This window comes from Falco peregrinus, chromosome 3 (assembly GCF_023634155.1).
Source record: "Falco peregrinus isolate bFalPer1 chromosome 3, bFalPer1.pri, whole genome shotgun sequence".
NCBI classification, from domain to species: domain Eukaryota; kingdom Metazoa; phylum Chordata; class Aves; order Falconiformes; family Falconidae; genus Falco; species Falco peregrinus.
The window spans coordinates 105,565,909-105,590,691 of NC_073723.1; the positions used below are offsets into that span (position 1 = coordinate 105,565,909).

Consider the following 24,783-nt stretch of genomic DNA (forward strand, 5'->3'; position numbering starts at 1 on the left):
TGCTTCTTCCCTCCCCCATGTGAAGGCAGCAGCTGCTGTGTGAAAGGAAAATAAGAAAAACTGTCTTTGAGCCAATTCCTCATGAACTGGATGGCAGGGAGGGAAGAGGGGTGTTTGAAGGAGAAAATGAAGCCGTGAATCACTAAATACCCAGGAGTCAGGAGATGTGCTGGCTGGAGTCTGGTCTCTCCTGCAGTGAGTGATAGCTCCTTTGCAAGTGAGTTATTACAAAGATAAATGTCTTCTCTGACCCGATCCTGCACGCGTGTGCTCTGTGTGTGTTTGCAGCAGGCAGGCTGAGGGTCCCGTTGGGGGAGGCAGCAGGACGCTGTGAATTGGTGCTATGTTATACGTGTGTCCGGCACTGCTGGCACGCTGATAAACCAAGAGAAGACAGTATCCCCCTTCCTGGCCAGCTGCCTCCTCCCGCCCTGCTGACTGGCCATGTGTGCATCCTGCCGCCTCTCTGCCCTAGGGACTGGCCACTTGCTGCCGGGGATGCTGCGCTCCTCCTCCCAAGGCTGGAGCTCATTTATCACTCCTCGTAATTGCACTCAGCCCCATGTGCTCTCCCGCCTCCTATTTAGCTATGACGGCTCACAGCCCCGGTGACATTTCACCATAGTTACTCCTGGCCCTGTCGGCTTTTATGAGTAGTTACTGCCTTTCTGCCTCCCAGCCTGACTCTAACCTCCTCCTGCAGCCCTCTCTCGGCTCCTTCCTTTGCTCTGTGCCCTGGGGCTCCAGCTCTGAGGCTGGAGGAGGAGGTTGCAGTGGGGTTTTATTTCTGCTCTAGCACTTCATTAGCCAGTGACACCTGCCTGACCTGACCTGTTGTTTTAACCTAACAGTTTTGTTCTTCGTCTGCACAGACCGTTGCGGCAAGTGCCAGTTTGGGGCCATCTGCGAGGCAGAGACGGGACGGTGCGTGTGCCCCACAGAGTGCGTTCCCTCCTCGCAGCCCGTGTGTGGGACAGATGGCAACACGTACGGTAGTGAGTGTGAGCTCCACGTCCGGGCGTGCACGCAGCAGACGAACATTTTGGTGGCTGCCCAAGGAGACTGCAGTGAGTCTGGCAAGGTCCCCTTCTTCCCTCGTCTCACTCCTGCTAGTGGCATTTCAGAGAGCAGATGCTCGGCCCCACTGGCTGCCCAGGCCCCGCCGAGGTGCCCTGGCCACGGCTGTCCAAGGCTTACTGGTCATTTGTAGCACTTGCAGCCCATGGGTTTGCCAGCCTTAGGAGGCACGAGAGAAGCCCCAGGGTCAGGAGGTGTGGAGGCTTTCTCTAGCACTCCTTCTGGTGCCTTTATTCGTTGTGGACAGGACTTGCCAGGAGGATATTGGCTCCAGATATCCAAATGCAGCCTGGGCCTGCGTGGTCACTCAGACACCCTGCCTGAGGCTTTTCACCTTGTCTGGCATGGTCTTCCCTTTCAGCTTCATGTGAATTGGGCATCTTGAGTATCTCAAGCAGCTTCTTTTTAGCCCCAGCTGTTTTAGTTTCCTCAGCTACGCCTTGTAGGTAGTATCTACCCTCTTTGTTACTTGTCTGAGCCAAGCAAAGAAATTGGGCTACAGGCATGTTAGTAGCTACCACCAGAACTAGAAGCATCAAAGGTCTATTTGATCATGCATTTCATCTCCATAGCTTTTCCTTCCCTCCGTCCCTTGGGGTCAATTCCTCTTTGCTCCTGTGTTTTCTCCCCACTCATCAGCCCAGGGAGCTGTCTGTGCTAATTTCTTAATGTATTAAAAGCCCTACCTAGGTTCTTCATTAGGACAAATGGTACTTCAGTAAAAGCAATGCTTTGAGCCTCATAAAACCTGTCCAGCTGGGTCTGGTGTTCCAGGGCTGAACATGGATATCCATGCTAAATTTAGGAGAGAAGAGTGACTGAGTGTGACAGATGACTCTCAGTGCTCTGGGGGCGCTGTGAGCAGGAGGAGGCTGAAATCGGGGTATACCATGAGAGTAAATGGGATTGGACACACCATCTGTGGGTGCTGATGGGGATCAGAAGTGCTCAGGACTGGCACCTGTCTGTTGCAGACTCTTTGCACGGTTTAAATAAGCAATACCAAAGCACTCTGGGGAAGGAGGACTTCTGTCCTTGCCTCTGATGGCATGGCACTACCGGTCCACAGCTCTGTGACGCTGGGCAGCTGGCCACAAAGGTCCCTACAATGTCTCACTGTGGTTCCTCCCTCTTGCCCACAGAGTCCTGCGGCAGCACAGTGTGCTCCTTTGGCAGCAAGTGCGTGGGTGGGCAGTGCGTGTGCCCGCGCTGCGAGAGGCAGTCCTTCGCCCCGGTGTGTGGGAGCGATGGTCTCACCTACGACAACCAGTGTGAACTGCAGGTGGCCTCCTGCCAGCAGAAGAAGAGCATCGAGGTTGCTAGGATGGGGCCATGTGAGGATGGTAGGTTGCCACTGTTTCTCCAGCTGTGCAGGTGTGAAAGGTGGGGGAAAGAGTGACGGAAAGGCTGCACACAGTGGGCTCTCCCCTCGCTGCTCTGCTGTGCCTGACTGCCACGTGAGCCCTGTGACACCCCAAACATCCCCAGCACAGCAGGTCTCGTGCCTCTCCTTCCCTCCTGGCTGGCCGGCCACTGCCACCCAGCACCCAGGCTGCCGCCTCCCTTTCCCCTTCGTCTTTCTGTATTCGGCAGTAATGAGAGATGACTTCAGCTCATCGGCTGGGTGAGGAGTTTATCACTGCTTTAATTTCACACTTCAGTGGGCCTTGGCTGGGGGAAACAGGGCTGTTCCCGGGGCAGGGAGCCTGGCTGCTGCTTTGCTCCCCTCTGCCCCAGGGGCTGCTCGGGGGCCTGGCCTGTGGCCACTATTGACTCGGTACCAAGCGCCAGGGAAGGTCGTGGCGTTGGCTGTACCTTGCTCAGTCAAGCTAAGAACTAAGAAGCTGCTGAGTTTTCCCACTGTAGGGGAAAAACTGTGGGTTAACGCTGGCTGAATCCGAGTACAGGAGGCACACAAACCTTGGTGCTCGGATGTGCTGACCCGGTGAGCTGAGATCCTCTGGCTCATTGCACACATAGTCTGGCTGGAAAGGACTTCAGTGCTGTGGCAGAGCTTAGGGAGAAGAGAAGACATAACATGGTGTTTGATCACAGCCCTCCTTGGGGCATTTCAGGTTGATGTCCCTCTGGGAAAAGATCTTAAATAATTCTCTGTGTAATGCCAAATCCCAGCCTTTGATCACTCAAGAAAAAGGGCCAGGTTTTCCTTCCCGCCCCCCCCCCTTTCCCCTTTAAAAAGCCTTTGAAATCAGCAACATCTCTTGCTGCTGGATTGCTGAGCATCTTGTGGAGAGGCAGCCAGGCTAGGGATAGAGTTTATATATTGTTAAGAATATCTGCCTAACTGAACTTCAGGCTAAACCCAAACTCCATCCCTTCCTCTGCTCTGGTTTCCATATTTCTGTTAGCAGCATCAATCTCCCTGCTGCGCTATGTGTTTGGGAGGGCAGAAGAAGAAAGAATTGGATCAAAGGATGGAATTAAACTGTCGCTAAGTCAAGTGGCAGCCCTTCCTCCTGCTCATGGCTGATCTCCAGGTAGCCTACAGGGTACTGGTAGCCGCAGGGATCCTTGCTTTTGCGCCTGCTGCAGAGAAGATCACCTCAGGGCACCTGCTAGAGCATCCCTTTGCAGCTGTCATTATGCAGGCTTTGCACAAGCTTGTGACAGTGATGGGAGAATCTGCTTTCTCCAAGGGAGAGGGATCTTCTCTGAGGTCCGGGCATAAGCATCCTAATACGTGTGGGCCCAGGATGGAGGGGGCTTTGGCCCCATCCCCTCTGCTTGCTGCTAACTCTGCCCTGCTGTGTGAGCCCTTTCTCACCATGGTCCTCCTTTGCTACAGAGTGTGGCTCAGGGGGCTCGGGCTCTGGTGACGGCACTGAGTGTGAACAGGACCGGTGCCGACAGTACGGGGGCTGGTGGGACGAGGATGCAGAGGATGACCGCTGTGTGTGTGACTTCACCTGCCTGGCAGTGCCGCGCAACCCGGTAAGCATGCTGAGCGGTTCTGGGCTGCCTGCCTGCGGTCCTCGCTCCTCTCCTCTCTTCTCCCTCGTGGCCTTCCCGCATGCTTCCTGGGCAGGAGAGGGCATCTCTTGGATAGGGAACCTGCCTTCCTGTGCCAGGGACTGCCCTGAGCGGCTTCCCTCCCTGTTCTGGCAGGTGTGTGGCTCTGATGGTGTGACCTACACCAACGAGTGTGAACTGAAGAAGACACGGTGTGAAAAACGCCAGGATCTCTATGTCACTAGCCAAGGAGCCTGCCGTGGTGAGTCCCCCAAAGGCAGCCAGCCCCCCAGGCTGACAGAAGCTGTGTGCACTGGTCCCCAGCCTGGTGCCCAGCAATACCACATGCCCTTTCCCTGGGGCCACGCAAGGAAGTGCTTACCAAGGACACAGCAGTGTCTGTGTTGATTTGCTGATCCCTGCTGCATCATTCCTGTATTGTGCCCTGTGCTTCCCCTGGCCAAGGGTAGGACCTCACCTCATCACCTGTTCCCGGCATGTCTGCAAGGACCACCTGGTTTTGCAGGAATGCTGCTAGCTGCTCAATCAGACATTGGCAGGACTTCCCTGCGGCAGCCTGTGTGCCAGGGATAACCTGTACCTCTCTGCCTTCCTCTGCAGCCCTTGCCACAACCCCGCCACCTCTCCTGGTTGTGCACTGCAGCCAGACCATCTACGGGTGCTGCCCAGACAACATGACCTTGGCACTTGGAGTGGGTGCAGCTGGATGCCCAAGTAAGTGAATTTTGTGTTCCCACCTGGCGGGGGGCAAGAAGGACCTTCAAGGGTGCTTGGAAGGCAGGAGAGATCAGGTGGAGGGGGGTACTTGGGATCCCATCCCAGGGGAAACAAAGGAAAGTGGACCCTCCCCATTTTGTAGCTAACTAGTGACCTCCCAGGCTCAAAAAGCCTCCGTTTATCCCAGCTCCAGGCTCACAGCATGCACATATGGAGATGTGCGTGCATGCTTCACCTTCTATGTCTACTAGTGATGCTCTTGTCCTTTCAAAAGCCCTGAGTCAACTTTGAGGTCTAAGTCCTTCTGAAATGCATTAGGGCAGGATGGGGCTCAGAATTTGGTGCTGAGTCTATGCTGGATGCCCCAGAAGGTGCCCCTAGGGCTGTACCATGCCCTCTGTGCCTTCAGATCATTGCTAGAGGTTTTTCACTGGCCTGAATGGTAAAAAATACTGCTTGGATCCTTGCACTACAAGGTGGAACAGAGCTTTCAGGTTCACCTAGGGACCTTCTGCAGGCCACCCCAGGGCCAGTGACTAGTGGGTGACTGCACTGTGCAGGAAGCTGAGCTGGCAAATGTTTCATTAATATTTATTAAATAATCATCGGAGCCAGCACTTTAGCAGAAGGTGCATTTTGAAAGGCATTAGCAAACTCTTAACAGCTGAGGCTGTGACCGCCTGTTAGGGAAACACATTACCCCGTGGAGACACGACTCATGCCGTGCTTGGGCCTGGCTAATGCCTGCTTGATGAGGATGTAGTGCTGTTTAATGTGCTGTATAATTTAAAAAGCAGCATAATTCAGAGAATGTCCAGACATCTCCTGGCAGGGGGTGCATGGGGCTAGCTGGAGGCTGAGGTGGGTGCGGGAAGAGCAGAGGTGGCGTGGGGTGAGGTGCGCTGGGTGAGAGGGGCTAGCAGAGCTGGGAGGAGCTGGTCAGGGGAGGCTAGGGAGGGCATGAGCACTTGGCTATCAGCATCACCCTGCCAGTGGTGGTTGGTAGCGATGTTCCTCTGTGTCTCTGATGGGAGTCTTCTCCTCTGCCCTCCAATCCATGGACACAGCTTTGCAATTGACTGGGATTCAGTATCCCACCAGTTTCTGTCCCACCTGTGGCCCTGTGTTGGCAGCAAGCGTACATCAGGAGGTAATTACCACTTAACCAGCAGCCTGAAGCCCCTAGGGCAGATTTATCCATTGCTGCCTGTTCTGGACATGCCATTTCCCTGCCGCTGGCAGTCTGGGGATGTGCTCATGCACCCTACTTGCTGCTCCCAAGGTCTCCCTTTCTATCCAGCTGTGCCCTGTGTCCCTTTTCTGCTGCTCCCTCTGGATAAAGGGAGCGTCTCTCTGTCTATCTTTGGATCATTTCCCTCCATCAGGTTCCTAATTAATGAATTAATAATAAACTTCTAATAGCTTCCTTCCTCTTTGATGTTAATGAGAGAGGAGTTCTTGATAACAGCAAAGCAAGTGGTCTGATCTCTGAAGGTTTAGTTCCCCCTTGCAGCTGGGGCAGAGGAGAAGAATTGAGAGCAGCTGGTGAAACCTCCTGTCTGGCGCGAGACCACGTTCCTGCCCTGGCTGAGCAGCTTGGTTGGCTCAGCAGTCGGTGCCTCCAGCATGATGCAGCCCCTCAGCATCCCCCCTGCTCCCTGGCCAGGACTCAGCCTCATGCACTCTCCCTCTGCCCGCAGGCACCTGCCAGTGCAACACCTACGGCTCCTACGGCGGAGCCTGTGACCCCGCGACTGGGCAGTGCTCCTGCAAGCCAGGCGTGGGGGGCCTGAAGTGCGACCGCTGCGAGCCCGGCTTCTGGAATTTCCGCGGCATCGTCACTGACAGCAAGAGCGGCTGCACGCGTGAGTGCAGGCAGGGCTGGCCCATCACTCCCCATCCCATGCAGCTCTGCTGGCATGGCTCCCTGCCCTGCTCGGTGGGGCTCAAGGCACGGCGAGTACTGTGCTGTTTAAAACGATGGGCCGAACGCTGGTCCTGTTGCAAGTCACCTGCCGCGGCTGCTTTTGCAGAGCTTGATGACTCGCTCCGTGCAGGAGAGACAGCGCGGCCCAAAGCACTGCAGGGATGCTGTGCTCCCCCTTGGTGCAGCTTGCCTAGGGGATGAAGTCTCCTTCCATGGGCCCGCTCCCTGGTCAGATGTTCCGTAGGGCTGCTGGAGCCCAGCGTGGATGGGCCCCACTGTCCCTGCGTGAGGCTGGACAGTTGTGAGGGGATGGGTCTGAAGTGGAAGGAACGAGGCAGTGGTTTTGCACGTTGCTGCTGACCCCGCCAGGGATAGCCATGTGAAAACAGCTGTAAACTAAGAGAAAAAAAGCCCTCTTGATTTCAAATTGCATTGGACACCCACCCAAGAAATCCGGTGCAAACTAGGCAGAGGCCAGAACAGCCAGGGGGAAGAGGAGTTATTGGGAGGGGGTTGCAAACAATAGAGAATATGATTGTACCCATCTCTCGCCAAAGTCACAGACAGCTATTTGCTGAGTGGTAGGTATGTCTCAGGCTCCCACCTGGCCTAAGCCCCTGGCCAAAGGACTGAGGCCGAGTGCCCTGCTCGGAGGGAGCAAGCTGGAGACACCACTGTGCCGCTGAAGGGGAGGAAGGATGCTTTGTGCTTTGAAGAGGGGACAGGCAGGCAGCCTCCTGGGTTCCTTGCACAGCTCCAGGAATGAGTGCTTGTCCAAACGCTGGCAGGTCAGGATTTCAGTAGGTCAGAGCCAGAAAGCTTAAACTGGAAATAGGATGTCAGCTTTGTAACAGCAAAGGCATTGCACTGCTGAAATGTCTTCCCAATTTTGTACTTAATTCACTCTCACCTGTAGTCTTTAAATAAGAGCGGGGTCTCGCTGTCAAACCAGAATCACAAATGTCAGTAGGCAACATCCTCTGACCTCAAACTAGACAGACACCAGTGGCCGCTACCCTCCTACTCCTCTATACTCCCTCTCCTTTATCCTTCCCCAGAGAGAGGAAAAGGACCCCTGGGGTGGGTGAACGTTCCTACTGGAGCCACATAGATCTTTAGTGCTGATGGGAATGCGACTCTGGGGGGTGGATGTGGGATCACAAGCTGCAGGACCATGATCAGAGGGTAGCGGGTGCAGGAGGCAGGTTCCTGCAGCCAGTCTGGGGTCAGGAGGTAGCGAGCAGCAGTGAGCATTATGGTCGTCCCCTGAACCCTTCTCCTTGCTCTTGTCTTGGATTGCTGTGGGACCTGAGTGACTCTGCTGCTGGCTCCACAAATCCACCCGCAAAACAATGTCTTTTTCCTCGTCTTGCCCAGCCTGTAACTGCGACCCGGTGGGTTCAGTGCGTGATGACTGTGAGCAGATGACTGGACTGTGCTCCTGCAAGACGGGTATCACTGGCATGAAGTGCAACCAGTGCCCCAATGGCAGCAAGCTGGGCATGACTGGCTGTGAGAAAGGTGAGGGAGCCATGTACCAGAGGGATTGTGTGGGGCACCGGGAAGTGGGTGCTTGGGTGCTGTGGCAGGGCAACACATAGGCTTGTGAAAGAAAAGCATCCCTCCCACCCTGCCTGCTTGTGCTTTGGGGGAAAGGGGCCCTGGCCTCTGTTCCTGGCTGGGTTCCTATTAGCTGAACGCACTCAGGGCACGGGGGACTGTTTCTCTGTCTGATGAAAGTCTGTCTTGTCCACTGGTCTGGATGGCTCTGGCGAGTGCCAGGGAGAGCCAGGACCCACTGGGAGGAGAGAGGGATCTTGATTCAGCATAGCCCGTTTCTGCGTGATTGGTATGTGCGTTGTTGGTCATCTCTTTCCGCTTCTCTCCCTACCCCAGACCCATCAGCCCCAAAATCCTGCGAGGAAATGAGCTGTGAGTTTGGGGCCTCGTGCGTGGAAGTCAACGGCTTTGCCCACTGTGAGTGCCCATCCCCGCTCTGCTCGGAGGCCAACATGACCAAGGTTTGTGGGAGAGGCAGCCGTGGGGGCTGAGTGGCCTGTGTGGGGACGTGTGGCTAGCTCAGTTGTGTTGGGCTGGCGGAGGCAGCGTGGGAGTCTGATGTCTCTTCCCCCACCCCCAAGAAACAGGTGTGCAAGTTCGATCGCAGTCTTCAGCACGTGGGGAGGGGTGACATGTGAGTCGTAGATGTCTCCCAGCAGAGCTGGATGCTCTGTGCCCCATCTGGCACCTCTGAGCTGCTCTGCTTCTTGGTCTTGGGTCTCTCTGTGCAGACCATCGCCTCTGCCTCAGGGGGACCCCTGCAAAGCCTCTGCTTCCAGCATTTAGAGACCGCTTTCTTTTGCCCAGCACCTGGAGGAGGACAGAGGCGCAGCTCACATTTCCCTTCTGCTTCCCAGGTGTGTGGCTCAGATGGTGTCACTTATGGGGACCAGTGCCAGCTGAAGACCATCGCTTGCCGGCAGGGACAGGTCATCACAGTGAAGCATGTGGGGCAGTGCCACGGTGAGTGTTTGCTGCTGTCAGTGCTGGGGCAGTGCCAGCTCTCTGGCCTGATGCTGGACCTGACGCTGGCTGCTTCCCTCTGCAGTTCCTCACTGTGCCGTGACTTCATGGCACAGCAGATGTGCTGCCCAGGGCAGGTGCCTGAGGGTTTGCAGCATGCTTCCAAGTGTCACGGCCAGCTTTTCCCAGACCTGCCCCCTCCTTACCTGCCCTGTCCTGCTGCTCCTTTCAGAGTCCATCACTCACACAAGCCACACGTCACCACCCACACCGCTGCCCACACTGCCCTTGGACAAGTTAATTCTTCCTCCGCCACTGCGGCTCACCACCCGGGCTCCAGAGCCCACCGAGGTGGCTGCCAGCTCCCTGCTGTTGGAAGCCAGGCCTACTGAAAGAGGTCACCCTACAACAAGGCGCATCACGACTGCCAGACCAGCCACTACACCATGGGTGACCCACGGGGTGTATAAGACCACTGTCCGCCCTCTCTCCACCGCACCAGTGGTCCTGGCCACCACCCAGCCTGCCTACGTTGAATCAGGCAGTGCAGAAGGCAGTGGAGACCAAGAGATGGGCATCAGCGGAGACCAGGAGTCTAGTGGGGCAGGCTCTGCTGGTGAGTGTGAGCTTCATCGGCTCAGCAGGTCGGTCGCGGGCTAAACTGTAGCCTGTCTCTCACGATGAAATGAAGCTGTCTCTCAGCCTTGTTCTCTGACACAGAGGTGAGGTCTTACCTCCTGCTGGCAAACGCTCCTCTTAATGCCCTGCAGGGGAAGAGGAGGTGGAGGAAAGCCAGGTAACTTCCACCCCAGCCATTGAGAGGGCGACATGTTACAACACCCCACTGGGATGCTGCTCTGATGGCAAGACTGCGGCTGCTGATGCGGAAGGCAGCAACTGTCCGGGTGAGTTTGTCCTCGGGGCTGAGCTCTGGGCTCCCTTTCGGCGGTCAGGGGTCAGGCTGAGCTCTTGCAGGGTGCAGGAGGGGGAGGGATGCCACTGAGAGATGCCCACCAGGAGAGCAGCACGGTGCTGTGCTTGCCCAGCTGGCAGCGAGCACGGTTCCTGTGTGCAGGCAGGGGGCTGCTGTGTCCCTGAGGGGACGTTCGAGGGGATGTGCTGAGCCGTGGGAGCTGGCAGACGTGCCCACCTGCCACAGCGCCCAGCAGCCGGCCCTAGTGCTTGTGTGGGTGGGTGCTGCTGTTCATGTGGGGAGCCAGGGCACTCTGCAGTTTTCTTCGTTTAGGTGACCATTTTCTTCATTGACTGCTACAGCCTTAAAAATTTGACCAGTGTTTTGCCCAGGCCTCTGCAGAGCTCACGACTGGCACTAGGGGGAATGAGGGAATTTCTTGGATTCCCATTTTATCTGTGCTGATGGCTGTGAAGGAAACTGGGCTGACCAGGACCCGTTTGGTGCCAGGGTAGGCGAGGAGAGCAGCAGTAGCCCCTGTGTCCCTGCTGGGCTTCCTGTGAAGTCTGAGCTTCTGGGCTCGCGCTGTGGTTGCTAGGGGTGCACAGTGCTCTCATGACCTAGGCAGGATCTGTCTTGCCTACTCGCAGTCCCTTCCACACCATGTTGAGTCCATATTGAGGAAACACTGAGCCACCTGTGCTCAGTCATGTATGTTGTACATGCATCCTTGTTACCCTAAGAATTGTTGCTCTGGAGCCGTCTCCCAGCTGTTTCCTCACTGCTCACTGAGGTCCTTTTTAACTGCTCCTGTTCCTTGGGGTTTCCAGCAGACTTCCCCTTTTCCTCTGGACACCTCCTTCCCCTTTTAACCCACGGAAGGACAGCTGCTGGGAACCTCCAGCATGGTTACCCACAGCGGGGATCTTTCTATAGCTGCCTCTGCACCCCACAGCTCCCCTAGAAGGAGCCACACTGTGGGTTCCTGTTGCAGTTTCGGTTTGGTTTTGCAAGGCTGGCCACAGCCTGTTAGCTGGCAGGGTCTCTGCTTCCCTTTCCCAGCACAGGTCTTCTCCTTGTCCAGAGTTCACATGTCACCTCCTCTGCCCTCTTCTGCATGCCCGTGTCTGATCCTGCCGTATTGACTATGTGCTGCTCTGGCTAACGTCTTTCTCTTGTTACTCAGCCAGTGCAGGGGGGCTGCTATCCGGGCCGGAGCTCAGAGGAAACCGTATGGTAAAAGCTGCCATCTCCAGCCTGGTCTTTGCCATCTGCTCCAGCACCCTCTGATACTAATCCTCCATGGCGCTCTCCCAGACCCATCCAGACTAACCCAAACACTGGCACTACCCGCACACTGCCATCACCCTTTCCCCCCAGGGACTCGAACGCTCCTTGCGGCTGTCAGCCACACGCCTGTCCCCTGCCCACAAGCCGACTAAAGGCGTTTTGTCTTGTTTACCCTCCCTCCCATAGCTACCAAAGTCTTCCAAGGAGTCCTCATCTTGGAGGAGGTGGAAGGCCAGGAGCTGTTCTACACACCGGAGATGGCTGACCCCAAGTCAGAGCTCTTTGGGGAGACGGCCAGGAGCATTGAGAGCGCGGTGAGTTCTTTGCATTGACCTAGGGTCTGGCTAGGGTTTTTCTGGCCTCAGCAAAAGAAGAGAGGACCCTGCCCACCCCTGCCTGTGCTGTGGTGGGCAGACAGCTAAACCCCAAATATTCACCTCCAGAAGCAACTGGCTGAAGCGAGCAGGCTTTCTCTGAGCTGCTGCTCATCAGCAGGCTTGTCTGTTCCAGTGGCCGGGTTCCTACGGGAAGCCAGCCTGTGGCATGCTCACTGTGGCTGCTCAGGTGTTAACATGCATGCATGCACACAGCTCAGCCTCCTGAGCCTCTGCCTGACCCCAGCTTGTAGAAAATGAGGTGAAATGGGGATGTAACAAGGCAGGTATCAGACTCCCCCACACAGCGGGCAATACAGCTGCATGAACCAGTGCTTCTCTTCCACTCCTGCTGCTCAGCAGGAGAGACAGGCAGCAAATCAACAGCTGTCAAGCCCGCTCTGGGGAAGGAGCCCTTCTCCCCATCCACCTGCCCAGGCCCCTCTTCTGCCCCCCCAGCTGCACTGCACATTGCAAGGCATTGCCCAGGCCGCATTCCCCGGACTGGGGAACACTTCTAGCACCCAGCCTGGCCTCCTCACTACAGCAGCAATGCCATATTCTGCTGGAAAAATCAGGCCAGGATTAGCACCCCTTACTTCCATCGCCAACGCCTTTGCCGCTGATGGAAGAGGGAAATCACAGGAATTTTCTTCCTCTGTGCTCACCCACTTCAACTAAGGGTAAGTTGCAGCGTGCTGCCAGGACATCTGCCTGCAGCAGAGCCAGGCAGCGGAGCTCCTGCTGCATCTTGGCTGTGTTTGGGCCCTGGTACTGCCACAGGAGCTGTGGTCAGTACCTGTGTCCTCGTCACCCTGAAACGGGAATCCCTGCCCATGGCAGCCCCCTGGGAGAGTGCCTGTATTCCTCCTGCCACACCTGCCCTGCGCTCCCGGCTCCCCTGCGGGTGGGCACTCAGGGGGGCAAGGGGAGATGTGGTGGAGGGCAGATGGCTGCAGGGAGGACTGTACTTACGCGGGGATCTCATTGGTCAGGTGGCTTGAAAACAAAGAAACAAGGACATTGAGAAGAGACAGACAGACAGAGACCGACAAACAACAGCTCAACAGAGGTGCCCTCCCAGGCAGGGTGCTAGGGCAGCAGGGGGTCGGAGGGTGCAAGATGCAGATTGATGGAGCCTGATCCAACACCCTGTCTCAGTGCCACGGAGCTGGGAATTAGCCCCGGGGGCTGCAGGAGCACATTGCTGAGGAAGGGTACCAAGCCAGACCGCAGTGGACCGAGAGTCTCCTGTTGGAGAAATACCCAGTCCAGGGGCTGAGGACCTCAGTCCACAGCTGTGTAGCAAGCCCTGCTCACCTGCCTGCTGCACTTCATTCCAGCCACACTGCCAAAGAGGGGACTGAGCGCTGCCTGCTTGCTGAGCGCTGCTCCCCGGGTGCGCAGTCTGTAGTACCCTGTGCCAACACCACCCTCCGCAGCTGCAGATGCTCTGTCGTCCCAACCAGGGGAACCACCGTGGGTTTCCTCCTGCTTTGCCTTCTCACTCGCAATAGCTTCTGGGGAGGCAGTGGCCTGTCATAGCTGTCTGTCAAATCGGAGCACAGAGACCTATCTGCAAAACGTGTTGAGTACCTTGGAGGAGCATTGCATCATGTTGGGTCTGGTGGTTTTTTTTGAGATGGGCTTAACCTACAAAAGCTGGAAGTGAACACGGGTTATTGTCAGGGCCAATGCCTTTGTGGGGTGGGCACTTAAAAGAGTGTAAGGAAATGATGCACCAGTTCTAAAAGGTGCCCTCTGTGAATTTGTCCGATCGCTTTTTAATCTACATGTGTTATTAGCCTCTGCCACATGCTGTGTCTCAGTGGGTTCCATCCTTTGTTATGTTTTGGACCAAAAGTTATCCTTTCTCAGCTTGATCTTGGTGGTGGAGCTGTTTAGATGAGAAGTTCTGCCTTAACACCCTGGATTTCCCAAAGTGTCCGTATCTCCATGAAGAGCCCTTAGGCAAAAATGTATCCAAAACCCCTTTGCCCCCCCAGTTCAGCTACACAACTTGGGAAGCTGCTTGTGTAAACTCAAGTCTCCCACCTTTAGGAAGAACTCCCCTGCATTGCCAGCTCCTGGAGCAGGCGGACTTTGCGTGGCGATGTGTGTACATATGGGTATGCCAAGGAAGCACTGGATGGGGTAGCAACATTCTACTGTAGCCTGCAGTGTGGCACAGCAAATACAAAGCATCTTTGCAAGGAGATTAACATATTCAGAGCTGGTTCCAAGCTGCACTTAGAAGTTGGCAAGCCCTTGGTACAGTCATATAAGCAGATGTGTGCCTGGCATATGGACCATATGGTTCATGCAGTTCTGTATCACAATAGCAATATTTCCCAATACAACAGTGACTTCTATCCGAGGATACAAACACGCACACGAAAGCTTCATTCACACGTTCGTGCATTCTCCCCTCCCCAGCAAGGCAAGAGACGCTGCTGGCTTCTGTCTTCCCAGGCTGGGGGAAATGAAGGCATGGCACAGGCACATGGCTGGGCTGAGGGTTCCTGCCCCAGCCCCGTGCTGCAGAGACCTGTTGTCCCCGTGCAACGTGCCTGCAAATGCCCATGGATGCGATATGCTCCTTTACCCCTCTGAGATCACTGTGCCCGAATTTATAGGAGGAGGCTATACCGTGAGACCATTAGTCAGTTAATTACTTTCTTTTCTGCCTTTGCCGTGAAGCCGAGGGAGGGAAGCGGTGGCCTCTAGCTGTGACAGCTGCTGGTCCGATGTGAGTCTGGAGAGGTAGCTAGCAGGGGTGTTACAGCCCCGACTTTCTGTAAGCCTTGGGCTGTCACTGTCTTCTTCGTGTGACTTCAGACAAATCCTGCAATGTCTGAGAGCCAAGTTTTAAAAGGCAGTCAGGTACTTAAAGATGCAGAATGGTGCTTTATGGGATTTTCCAAAGTGCCTAAGCAGGTTTACAGAGCTTTAGAAGAGATCACTAAGACTTAGATGCCACACAGTAAAAAATCCCTATATGAACTGCAAGGTGTCTCTGGTCTGGCTCTGTTCCATTCTTTTTCACAGCTATGGTGGGGATAGCTCGCCTTCCCCACACTATTTCGGGATCCTGTTCTTACCTTTTGACTGCGGGCCATAAAGAATAGGGACCGCCTGAAATGATTGCCCTGCACAACGGTGCCCTGTTCTCTGTGTGGTCAGTGGGATGTCTTGCAAAGGTTTGGATGCAAGCCCCTGTGGGTTGAAACCAAGGAGACTCGGTGAGACTCAAGATCTTTTACTGAAAGGACAGATGTTCTAGGATCTCCCCATTAACTGGTTTGTTTATCTTTTCTCCTTCACCTCCGACCAACTAGCTGGATGAGCTTTTCCGCAATTCTGACGTTAAGAAGGATTTCAAGAGTATCCGTGTCCGAGACCTGGGGCAGAGCAGCGCTGTCCGTGTCATTGTGGAGTCCCACTTTGACCCAGGTAGGAGCCTTCCCGGTGCTGATGCACTGTGGCGTGTGCCTGAGGAGAGGGCAGGTGCTCCCAGTGGGGCTGCCGGCCTGAGAAACACATGTGCTGCGAGGAGCATGGAAGAACCTTATTAAAATTTGCTGGGGCTATGTCTTCTGTCCAGCAAAATCAACAGATGCTGTGAGAAGAGCTGGGGGGAGGTGCACCCTGAGCTGGTGCCTGGAGGGCTGGGAGCATTTTCCTAGGGAAAGGGATGACTCAGTAGGGAGGTCGTGAGAGGGAAACTTCTAGGTGAGCCTGCATCTTCACCCTTGCCTTTCTCCTTTCTCCTCCTGGCTACCATCAGCCACTTCCTACACAGCAGCTGACGTCCAAGGGGCGCTGCTGAAGCAGATCAAAGCTTCCAAGAAGAAGACCATCCTGGTGAAGAAGCCCCAGCAGGAGCACGTCAAATTCATGGACTTCGGTGAGCCCCCTCTGTCTGCGGTCAGTCCCCCTCTCTTGGTTTAGGCTTTCAAACGGGCAGGCTGGCTCCTCTGGTCTTGCCAGGGCCTTTCATCTGTAGCAGTAACCCATCAAATGCTTCCCCAGACGGTGCTGCCCGGAGCCAGGGCCCGGAGGTTAGTCCATGTACCTGGACTTGTTCTCAGCTCAGCCCAGGGGAGCGATCCGTCTGAGCCTCTGGCTGCCATCTCGCCCCAAAAGCCCAAGCAACTTCCCCAGCCCGCAGGGAGGGTTGCACAGCGCGAGCCTCCACCTGCCCTTTGCTGTGTTCCAGACTGGATCCCCAGGCTCTTCACCACCACTGTGACCACAACCACGGCCACCACCATGGCACCTGCCACCACCCGGCGATACACCACGGCCGCTGCTGCCACCACAGTCCACGTCCTGCGCCCAGATGCCGCGGGCCGACCCAGCAGCAAGACGGCAGGAGCTGCAAGCACCAAGAGACCCACCTCCACCCTCCCGGCCACCACCCGGTGGAAGCCCACGCGCCAGCCCCCTGCCACAAAGAAACCCATGCGGCCCTGCGACTCTCACCCCTGCCTGCACGGTGGCACCTGCGAGGATGACGGGAAGGAATTCACCTGCAGCTGCCCAGCCGGCAAAGGGGGAGCCGTCTGTGAGAAACGTACGTGTCTCTGACCCCTGTCTGTCAGTAGTCCAGCAAACTGCATTGACTGCATGGTGATGGAGAGACACGGGGCCAGGTGTGAACCCAGCCCCATCACCAGCACTGGCACTGCACGTGCACCGGGCAGGAGGCACCACAGGGGCCAATTTAACCGGCTCCCTTAGCTCTGCCACGAACAGGTTGTACATGCACCATGCATTGTAAGAGGCGAGCACGGCAAGGCTGCAGGGTAAGAAGGTGCTGGGAGCAGTTTCTTCTTGGCTCCACTTCTGCTGTACTAGTGCCCTGAAGCATGGAAATTGTGAGCTGCTGCTTTTTTATCTTGGCTCACGGCATTGTCACTCGCAGCTTCTACAGCTAGTAACTGCTGGCTGGCGTAACTGAGAGACAGGTACTAACTGTCCTCTTGAACACCAGGAGATGTGCGCCGATAATTCAGGCTCTATTTCCCGGTGCTCAGAGCTTCTTAGCAAACAGCTGCAGGCTGGCAGCACGCTTAACCAGAGCTGCTGTTATTTACTGTGAGCTCCCACTGGTAGTCTGGTGTCACGCCAGGGGCTCTGGGCATTGTGAGTCCTTATTCCTGAAAAGCTTTTCCCTAAAGCTTGAGCTGGAGTGCTCAAAGCTGCTACTATATGTAGGTGTCCAGCCTTATTAATTTTAATAGGGCTTGGCCTTCCAGATCCCTTGGAAAATCTCAGCTACAATAAATAAAAGCCTGGAGTGATGAATGTAAGTCTGTCATGTGGGATTCTGGAAGGGACAGGTAAAAATTATCCAGGGAGCTGGGAAGTTGAGTTACAGGGAACTGTGTGCGCAGCGGAGCTCAGCTGACGGCACAGGGGATGTGCTAGCTGGGCATGGAAAGGACCGACAGCGCTGGTCCTTACCTGGGAGGAGCTGGCGGGGACAGCACCCTGAAGCCAAGTGCTTGGGAAGCGGTACCACAGATCTCTAAAGCCTGGGAGCAATCTCTGGGGGGCATGCCACCATGGGAGGAGTTGGTTGCTACCATTATGAGTGTCTAGGAGGTGGTGACAGGGGATGGTTGCACAGGAGCATTGACCCAGAAAGGAGAGCAAGCTTCTTTCTGTCATTTCACAAAAGCTCTCTTTGTATGAGTAGGAAAATGTTCATGGGCTCATGTCTGGCCTTTATCTGCTCTCTGTCCTTCTATTTCCTCCTCTACTTCATCCCCTCTTCCTATCTCTACCCTCCCTGGCTCTTGCAGCTATCAGGTACTTCATCCCCAGCTTTGGTGGCAAGTCCTACCTGGCCTTCAAGATGATGAAGGCGTACCACACCGTGCGCATCGCCATGGAGTTCAGGACTGTGGAGCTTGGCGGGCTGCTGCTCTACAACGGGCAGAACCGCGGCAAAGACTTCATTTCCCTGGCGCTGGTTGGCAGCTATGTGGAGCTCAGGTGGGTGTGCTTCCCCTCAGCCCTGCAGGATGTGAAAGAAGCAGAGGAGCCGTTCTTGCCAGAATGGTCCTTGCAGAACACCAGGAGGGTGCTGGGCTCAAACTTGGAGGATAAGAAACAGTAGCATCAAGTGAACAAGAACAGGAGGAGCATTTTTTCCAATGCAATAGGAATACTAAGGGCACTCATTCTCCTTGACACTTTTCAAGGAAGTTAATTTGCTTATTTCAGTCTGAAAGCTAAAAGGTGTGGGAGGTTGATTTTTTTGAGGAAGTGAGAAGTCTTTTTTTTGGCGCTGTTTTTGTACTGGAAAAAGAAATGCAGAGGAAAAAAGAAATGCAGAGGAAAAAAGAAAGGGAAAACGGCCCCAGAAATGTGAACTGAAATGAATTTTCCAGTTCCACAAGCCAAAGGTGCAGATTTGGAGTAAGGCGAGGTGGAGGGCAGATCTCTGGAGGCTGCAAAGCCCAGAGGAGCTCTCAGGCGGTCAGTTGTGATGCTCAGCGGGGGATGGCGCATGCAGCCTGATCCAGAGCTGGGGAGGGAGGGGGGCTCCTGAGTGCTCCCAGCTCCTCCCTGGGATGCAGCAGCCCCTGTGCCATGGCACAGATGCCACCTTTGTGCAGGTGGCAGAAGACACAGGCCTCCCCTCTTCTGCTCCAGGTTTAACACTGGCTCCGGCACGGGCATCATCACCAGCAAAGTCCGTGTTGAGCCTGGCAAGTGGCACCAGTTAGTGGTGAACCGCAACCGCCGCAGCGGCATGCTGTCTGTCGATGGGGAGCCCCACGTCAGCGGGGAGAGCCCGACGGGCACTGACGGGCTCAACCTTGACACGGACCTGTTCATCGGGGGAGCGCCGGAGGACCAAATGGCTGTGTGAGTGAGGGCACTGGGTGCTGCCCTGGGTGTCACAGCATCCACTGCTGCTGTGGGCAGAGCATCTGTGGTGGCTGCAGCTCCCTGCCTGCCAGCAGGCTTCAGGCAGTGGCTGGAGGGTTGTTGTAGAGTGGGGCTTCTCTGGGCCGGGGGGGCCTCTGAATGCCCTGCTGGGAAGCGCAGCCTGACCCAGATGCTTGGAGGGCCTCTGCATTTTTGTCCTCGGGGGACAAAACCCCCACCCACTTTGTCCTTTGTCCTTGCAGGGTGGCAGATCGTACCACAGCTACAGCTGGCCTGAAGGGCTGCATCCGTCTCCTGGACGTGAACAACCAGATGTACGACCTGCGGGAGAAAGGCAGTGATGTGCTGTATGGCAGCGGGGTGGGCGAGTGTGGCAACGACCCCTGTCACCCCAACCCCTGTCACCATGGTGGCATCTGTCATGTCAAGGAGGCAGAGATGTTCCACTGCGAGTGTCTCTACACCTACACTGGTACGGGGAAGGGGCTGCAGAGCGAGCATTGCTGGGGCTCCTGATCCCGCTGCCTGGCCCTGAAGGTTTTCACAGCCCCTGGGGCTCGTGTTATGAGCTACAGCGGGGAGGGATGTGGTGTGGAGTGTCAGCAGTGCATTAGAGGAGGAAGAATAGGATGAAGCTGCATCCAGTCAAGTCAATACATTGAGAACGTAGACCTGTTCGTATGCACATAAGGCAAGGGCCAGGATCTGTTCTCATGCGCAAAAAAGTTTCCTCTTGCATTTTAGGGGCATAGTCTGGCAAGGGTATCATCTGCCGTTTCTGGGGTCCGCTGAGGGGGGCTTCTTGAGTCATGGGAACCCAACTGATTCTGGCAGGGCATTGGGAGACATCAGAGACATTTGTCTCCGGCCAAATCGTGCCTGATGGCTGTTGGTTTGGGATGCTGAGCTGACAGACTGCCTTTTCTGCTGCAGGCCCGACGTGTGCCGATGAGAGGAATCCCTGTGACCCTACGCCCTGCCACGTCTCTGCCACCTGTCTGGTGCTGCCAGAGGGAGGTGCCTTGTGCACCTGTCCCATGGGCCGGGAAGGAGACTTCTGCGAGCTAGGTGGGACGGGAGCTGGCAGAGGAGTGGGTCTGGGGAAGGGGGTGGAACTGAAGGTGCTGATTTCCCCAGCCTGGGTGGCCAGGAGGCCTTGCCCACTGTGCCTCTGGGGCACTGGCTGAAGCTGCTCTGCCTCCTCTTCCTCACCATTCCCTCATTTGTGCCCAGTGACAGAGCAGGACCACACCATGCCCTTCCTCCCGGAGTTCAATGGCTTCTCCTACCTGGAGCTGAATGGGCTGCAGACCTTCGTTCCTGACCTGCAGTAAGTGCCAGGGAATGGGAGAGGGGCAGGCGAGTGCATCGTCTGCGTGGCTGGTTCGGGGGAGAGAGCTCAGGCTCTGAGCCTCGCCTGTCACACGCTGGCTCTCCCGAGGGGTCTTCCCTTTTGCCTGCTGGAGCTCTTTTCCAGAGGAGCTGGCATCGCCAGAATGCCTGCAGCCAGGCTGAGCCAGCACTGCACCCCATGTGCTTGGCATTACAACAGGCGGGGTAAATGGGCACCACAAAGCACCATCTCGAATGTGGCAGACGTGCCTCTTGCCTGGCAAGGATGCCTTACAGGGGCGGCATCTCTCTGCCGTACCTGTAGTCCCAGGCAGGCAGAAGTGTTCCAAGGGCTTGGCACATGGGGCCAAGGGAAGAGAGCGCATGGGCAGCTGGATTGGAGAGTATCCATAATCCTTCTCTCCTCAGGGACAAAATGTCCATGGAAGTTGTTTTCCTGGCCAAGAACCCCAGTGGCATGATCTTCTACAATGGCCAGAAGACAGATGGCAAAGGGGACTTTGTCTCTCTGGGCTTACACGATGGCTACCTGGAGTACAGATACGACCTGGGCAAAGGGGCAGCTGTGCTCAGGTAGGATGGGCTGCAGGCTGTAGAGCTGCTCATCATGGGGACGTGGCAGCGGAGGCCTGAGGGACAGCCTTAGGTGTCCAGCACTGGCTTTGAGCTCCCCTCCCAGAAAATCATAGAGTCGGGTTGGATTGGTTGAGTAGGTTGGAAAAGACCTTTAAAAGCTTCAAGTCCAACCATTAACCCAGCACTGCCAAGCCCACCGCTGAACCATGTCCTCAAGCACTGCATCTCTGCATTTTTTAAACACCTCCAGGGATGTTGATGCCACCACCTCCCTGGGCAGCCTGTTCCAATGCTTGGCCACCCTTTCAGTGAAGAAATTTTTCCTAATGTCCAATCTAAATCTCCCCTGGCATAGCTTGAGGCCATTTCATCTTGTCCTGTCAATTGTTACCTGGTAGAAGAGACTGACCCCAGCTTGCTACAGCCGCCTTTCAGGTAGCTGTAGGGAGCAATGAGGGGTCCCTGAGTCTCCTCCAGACTAGACACCCCCAGTTCGTAAGGAACCCTGGGGGGCAGGGGGGGAGCAGACTTCATACTGGCCTTGGCTGTTTGCAGTAATGGTTTTTGGTCAGCTGTCCCTCTGTGGGACAGAGCAAAGCTGGGCCTGTCCCTGGCTTGTGCCTCTTTCCCAGGCTAATGCCGGGCTGGCTGTGAGCAGGGGCAGCCCAAGCTGGCCGGGCTGCGGTGGCCTGGGCAGCCCAAGGTGGTCAGGGGAGGTTTACAGTGCTGTGTTTGCAGGTGGTGGTGGCAGAGCTCTCACCCATGTGTCTTCTCCTCCCTTCTTATCACCAGGAGCAAAGAGCAGGTTCCCCTCAACACCTGGATAAGTGTCCTGTTGGAGAGGAATGGGCGCAAAGGAGTAATGAGGATCAACAATGGCGAGAGGGTGATGGGAGAGTCACCGGTAAGCTGATGGGGCCAGGAGGGAGAGCCCTCTGGGCTTCCAGCCTTGCTCCTGTCATGTGTGACATGAGCTGAGAAGTTCCCAGGCTCAAGGGCACCCTGTGGTGCATGTCTTCAAGGGCAGAGGAGGAGAGGGCAAGACCTGAGGAGAAAAGGATGCTGCGGGGCAGAGCTTGCCCGCCTCTCTTAGCCGCTCTGCAGCCTGGTACCGGTGCTGTAGGACCGCAGCTGCGCGCTTCTCCCAGCTCTTCCCCCTCCTTGCCCCTTGCCACGCAGAGCTGCAGCGCCTTCGCCAGTGACACGCATGCCCTGACTCCTGGGGGCCTTGGTTTCAGGAATGTGTTCGATGGAGCCCCCCCTCACACACATGCACACGCCCCTTGGCCTTTGTTTGCAGGTCCTCGACTGTCCTTGTCGGGGTCGGTACCCAAGGCCCCCTGGCAGCCCGGGCTGCCGCCGTGTTGGCCCGTGGGGGTATCAGCCCGTGCCCTTGATGCTGGGCGCAGAGCTCAGCGGGAGGAGGTCACGGGGCGGTAGAAGCCCCGTTGCACTGTTGCTGCGGAACCCGTCAGTGCCTTCTCTCCTCTGTTTCCCAGCTGGCAGCCTACCTCTCTGACTTCTCCCTGTGCCCTGTCCCCTCTGCACTTCTGTCTCTGCACGAACAGCAGTTCCCTGGGTGTCATGGCAGGGCCGCTGGCCTTCCTTTCATCCACCTTTCCAGCAGGGAAACTGGTAATGCAGAAAAAGCCCCATCTGCTGCTGAACTCTTCCCTGAGATCCACATCATTCCTGCAAAAGAAGGGATTTCTTCCTCCCTTCACTCTCAGTGTCTCAAGCTTCTCTCCAGGCGAAGGCTACCCTGGCTGGCAGCGGCCCCTCCTGTTGCCTTCTCCAGCTCCCCTTCCCCTTCCCTGGATACCCCAGGCACTGGCTGCTGCAGTGGTCTTGCAGCCCCGCATGTTACGATGTTACCCACTGATCTTCCTTTTTTCTCTCTCTCTTTCTCTCTCTCCCTTTGATTTTCATTCGTATTTTTCCCTCCCCTGCTGTCTGGATCCCAGAAATCCCGTAAGGTAAAGATAAGTATGACCCACTGCACCTCCATCTCATTTGCCATTGGCACGTTGTTCTTTTTCGTTTTCCATTCAGATCTCAGTGTCTCACCCACTCCCCTTCCCATCTGACCAAGCAGCTGTAGGTTCTCTGTAGATTAGAGACACTTGTATCCTCTCCCATCATTAATTTCCAGCCAGTTACAGCATTTCAATTAATCTGGTCATGTTTCTTGTGTTAACTCCACAAAGCATTAGCTAGTGATTCATATAACTGCATCTTTGCCTCGCTGCTGTGCCTCGGGCTCCATCCCAGGTGCTCGGGAAGGGACATCGCTTCTGTTGTGTGCCAAGTGAACCATGTGGCTGAAGACTCACCTGGACTTTCTGTGCTGTGCAGTTGGGGCTGCAGGGTGACAGCAAGGAGGGAGCCTTTCTCCTCCAAACACACAGCCACGTGAGATGCAGGAGAACCTCCTCTAGCCATGTGCTGTAGGGGACCTGTAGCAGCCGGATGAATCCAAGCTAAATCCCTCCGGTATGCGTTTGGGTTTAAGCATTAGCCCTGGTGAGAGGGAAGCAATATTTGTTTACTTGGTTTTGGGAGCCACGCAGAACTGGAGGCCTCCACACCTGAGAGCATCTCCCCAAAATTAAATTCTCAGAAAATCTTTTCCTTGCGTGCCTGTTGGCAGGCAAGACCTTGCAGCTTGGCATGAGGAGGTTCACTGGAGGCCCGTTTCTCCCAGCACCCTTTAGACAGCCTGTTTGGTGCCAGATCCATGGAGCTCATCGCCTCCCTGTGCTCGGCACCGGCTCGTGCCGGCAGTGCCGTGGCTGGTGACCAGCCGTAGGTCCCGGTGGCAGGGCAGGGAAGGGCTGCAGGGCATGCGGGACAGCTGGACTGGGGCAGTCCAGGGAACGGAGGAGGTGCAGATGTGGTCCCAAGCGGGATGCAGAGCCTAGCCTGCCTCTCCCTGCCTGGCCCACCTCCTGCCTGCCTGCCCTCGGGCAGGGCTGTCCTGCCCAGCCCCTGCAGAGGTGCCTGCAGCAGCCTTGCTGCAGGACACAGTCCGTGCCTTGAGGGAAGAAGGCAGTGAGCAGGGGAGCACGGGGGGCAGGCGGCTGTTGCTTTCTTTCCCACCAGCCCGGCTTCTGGCTGTGCACGGGTGCCTGCTCCGCCTGCAGTGCTGCCCTGCTTGCAGCATCCTTTAGTCCCCGCGGAGCTGGGCCAAGTGCCCTGCTTGCAGCTTAGGGATAGCCTGGTGTCTTCTCCATGTCACCTTCTCCCCTGTCCTCCCCAGGTGCCTCACACCTTCCTGAACCTGAAGGAGCCATTTTATGTCGGGGGAGCCCCTGATTTCAGCAAGCTAGCTCGAGCAGCTGCCATCTCCACCAGCTTCGATGGAGCTGTGCAGAGGGTAAGGCCTGACTGGGTGGCCCAGGGCAGGTGTCTGGCTGGGAGACGTGCCACCTGCATTGGCACCGCTAAAGGAGAGCAAGGACGAGCCTGGGTGGGCTGCCCCAGCCTGTGGGCCCATGTGCATGGGGGTACACCCAGTTGAAAAGGGGCAGAAGGGGAGATGGGCATGCATTACAGGAACACATGGGTCTGGCTTCCCATCTCCTCCTCCCCCTGAGGATATTGGCCTCTGTCCCCCCGCCAGCCCCGTGGAGAGGTGGGGCGGTGAACCCTGACCCTTGGGCTTCTTCTTGCTTATATCTGCCAGATCTCCATCAAGGGAGTGCCTGTGCTGAAGGAGCAGAACATCCGCAGCGCCATTGAGATCTCCCCCTTCCGAGGCCACCCCTGTACCCAGAAACCCAGTCCTTGCCAGAACGGAGGCACTTGCAGCCCCCGGCTAGAGAGCTATGAGTGTGCCTGCCAGAGGGGCTTCTCTGGAGCTCACTGTGAGAAAGGTGAGGCTGCCAGGGTGGGGCTGGACGTGGACCCTCATCCACTAGCCAGACACGGCACTGAAACTGCTGGATGATTAGCTGGTGGCAGCAGGACAGCACACGGCTTGGGCCGAGCCTGGGGTCTTGTCCTTGTTGTGGCTGCTGGGAGGAACCCAGGGGAGACAAGCGGTGGCATTTGCAGGTTGGTGCTGTGGTGCAGCTGTGAAGTCGGGGCTATGCCGTTTCTCAGAAATGCAGGCGTTACACTGTATGCAGCAGGGC

At 56.2% G+C, this 24,783-nt stretch overlaps 1 protein-coding gene across 3 annotated transcripts in view; it reads left to right on the forward strand.

The window, feature by feature from the left end:
- The window catches only part of AGRN (agrin), a 128,875-nt gene that overhangs the window by 93,309 nt on the left and 10,783 nt on the right, over positions 1-24,783 (forward strand). For all 3 annotated transcript variants that reach the window (XM_055800000.1, XM_055800001.1, XM_055800002.1), the window contains 24 exons: positions 873-1,067; positions 2,220-2,420; positions 3,884-4,029; positions 4,204-4,309; positions 4,669-4,782; positions 6,486-6,650; positions 8,090-8,233; positions 8,609-8,733; positions 9,130-9,235; positions 9,468-9,851; positions 10,006-10,140; positions 11,625-11,752; positions 15,151-15,265; positions 15,600-15,719; positions 16,032-16,388; positions 17,623-17,815; positions 18,479-18,694; positions 18,961-19,190; positions 19,652-19,786; positions 19,952-20,048; positions 20,480-20,644; positions 21,440-21,551; positions 23,907-24,023; positions 24,333-24,522. In XM_055800000.1, the coding sequence (XP_055655975.1) occupies positions 873-1,067; positions 2,220-2,420; positions 3,884-4,029; positions 4,204-4,309; positions 4,669-4,782; positions 6,486-6,650; positions 8,090-8,233; positions 8,609-8,733; positions 9,130-9,235; positions 9,468-9,851; positions 10,006-10,140; positions 11,625-11,752; positions 15,151-15,265; positions 15,600-15,719; positions 16,032-16,388; positions 17,623-17,815; positions 18,479-18,694; positions 18,961-19,190; positions 19,652-19,786; positions 19,952-20,048; positions 20,480-20,644; positions 21,440-21,551; positions 23,907-24,023; positions 24,333-24,522 (3,996 nt within the window). The remainder of the gene's footprint in view (positions 1-872; positions 1,068-2,219; positions 2,421-3,883; positions 4,030-4,203; positions 4,310-4,668; positions 4,783-6,485; positions 6,651-8,089; positions 8,234-8,608; positions 8,734-9,129; positions 9,236-9,467; positions 9,852-10,005; positions 10,141-11,624; positions 11,753-15,150; positions 15,266-15,599; positions 15,720-16,031; positions 16,389-17,622; positions 17,816-18,478; positions 18,695-18,960; positions 19,191-19,651; positions 19,787-19,951; positions 20,049-20,479; positions 20,645-21,439; positions 21,552-23,906; positions 24,024-24,332; positions 24,523-24,783) is intronic.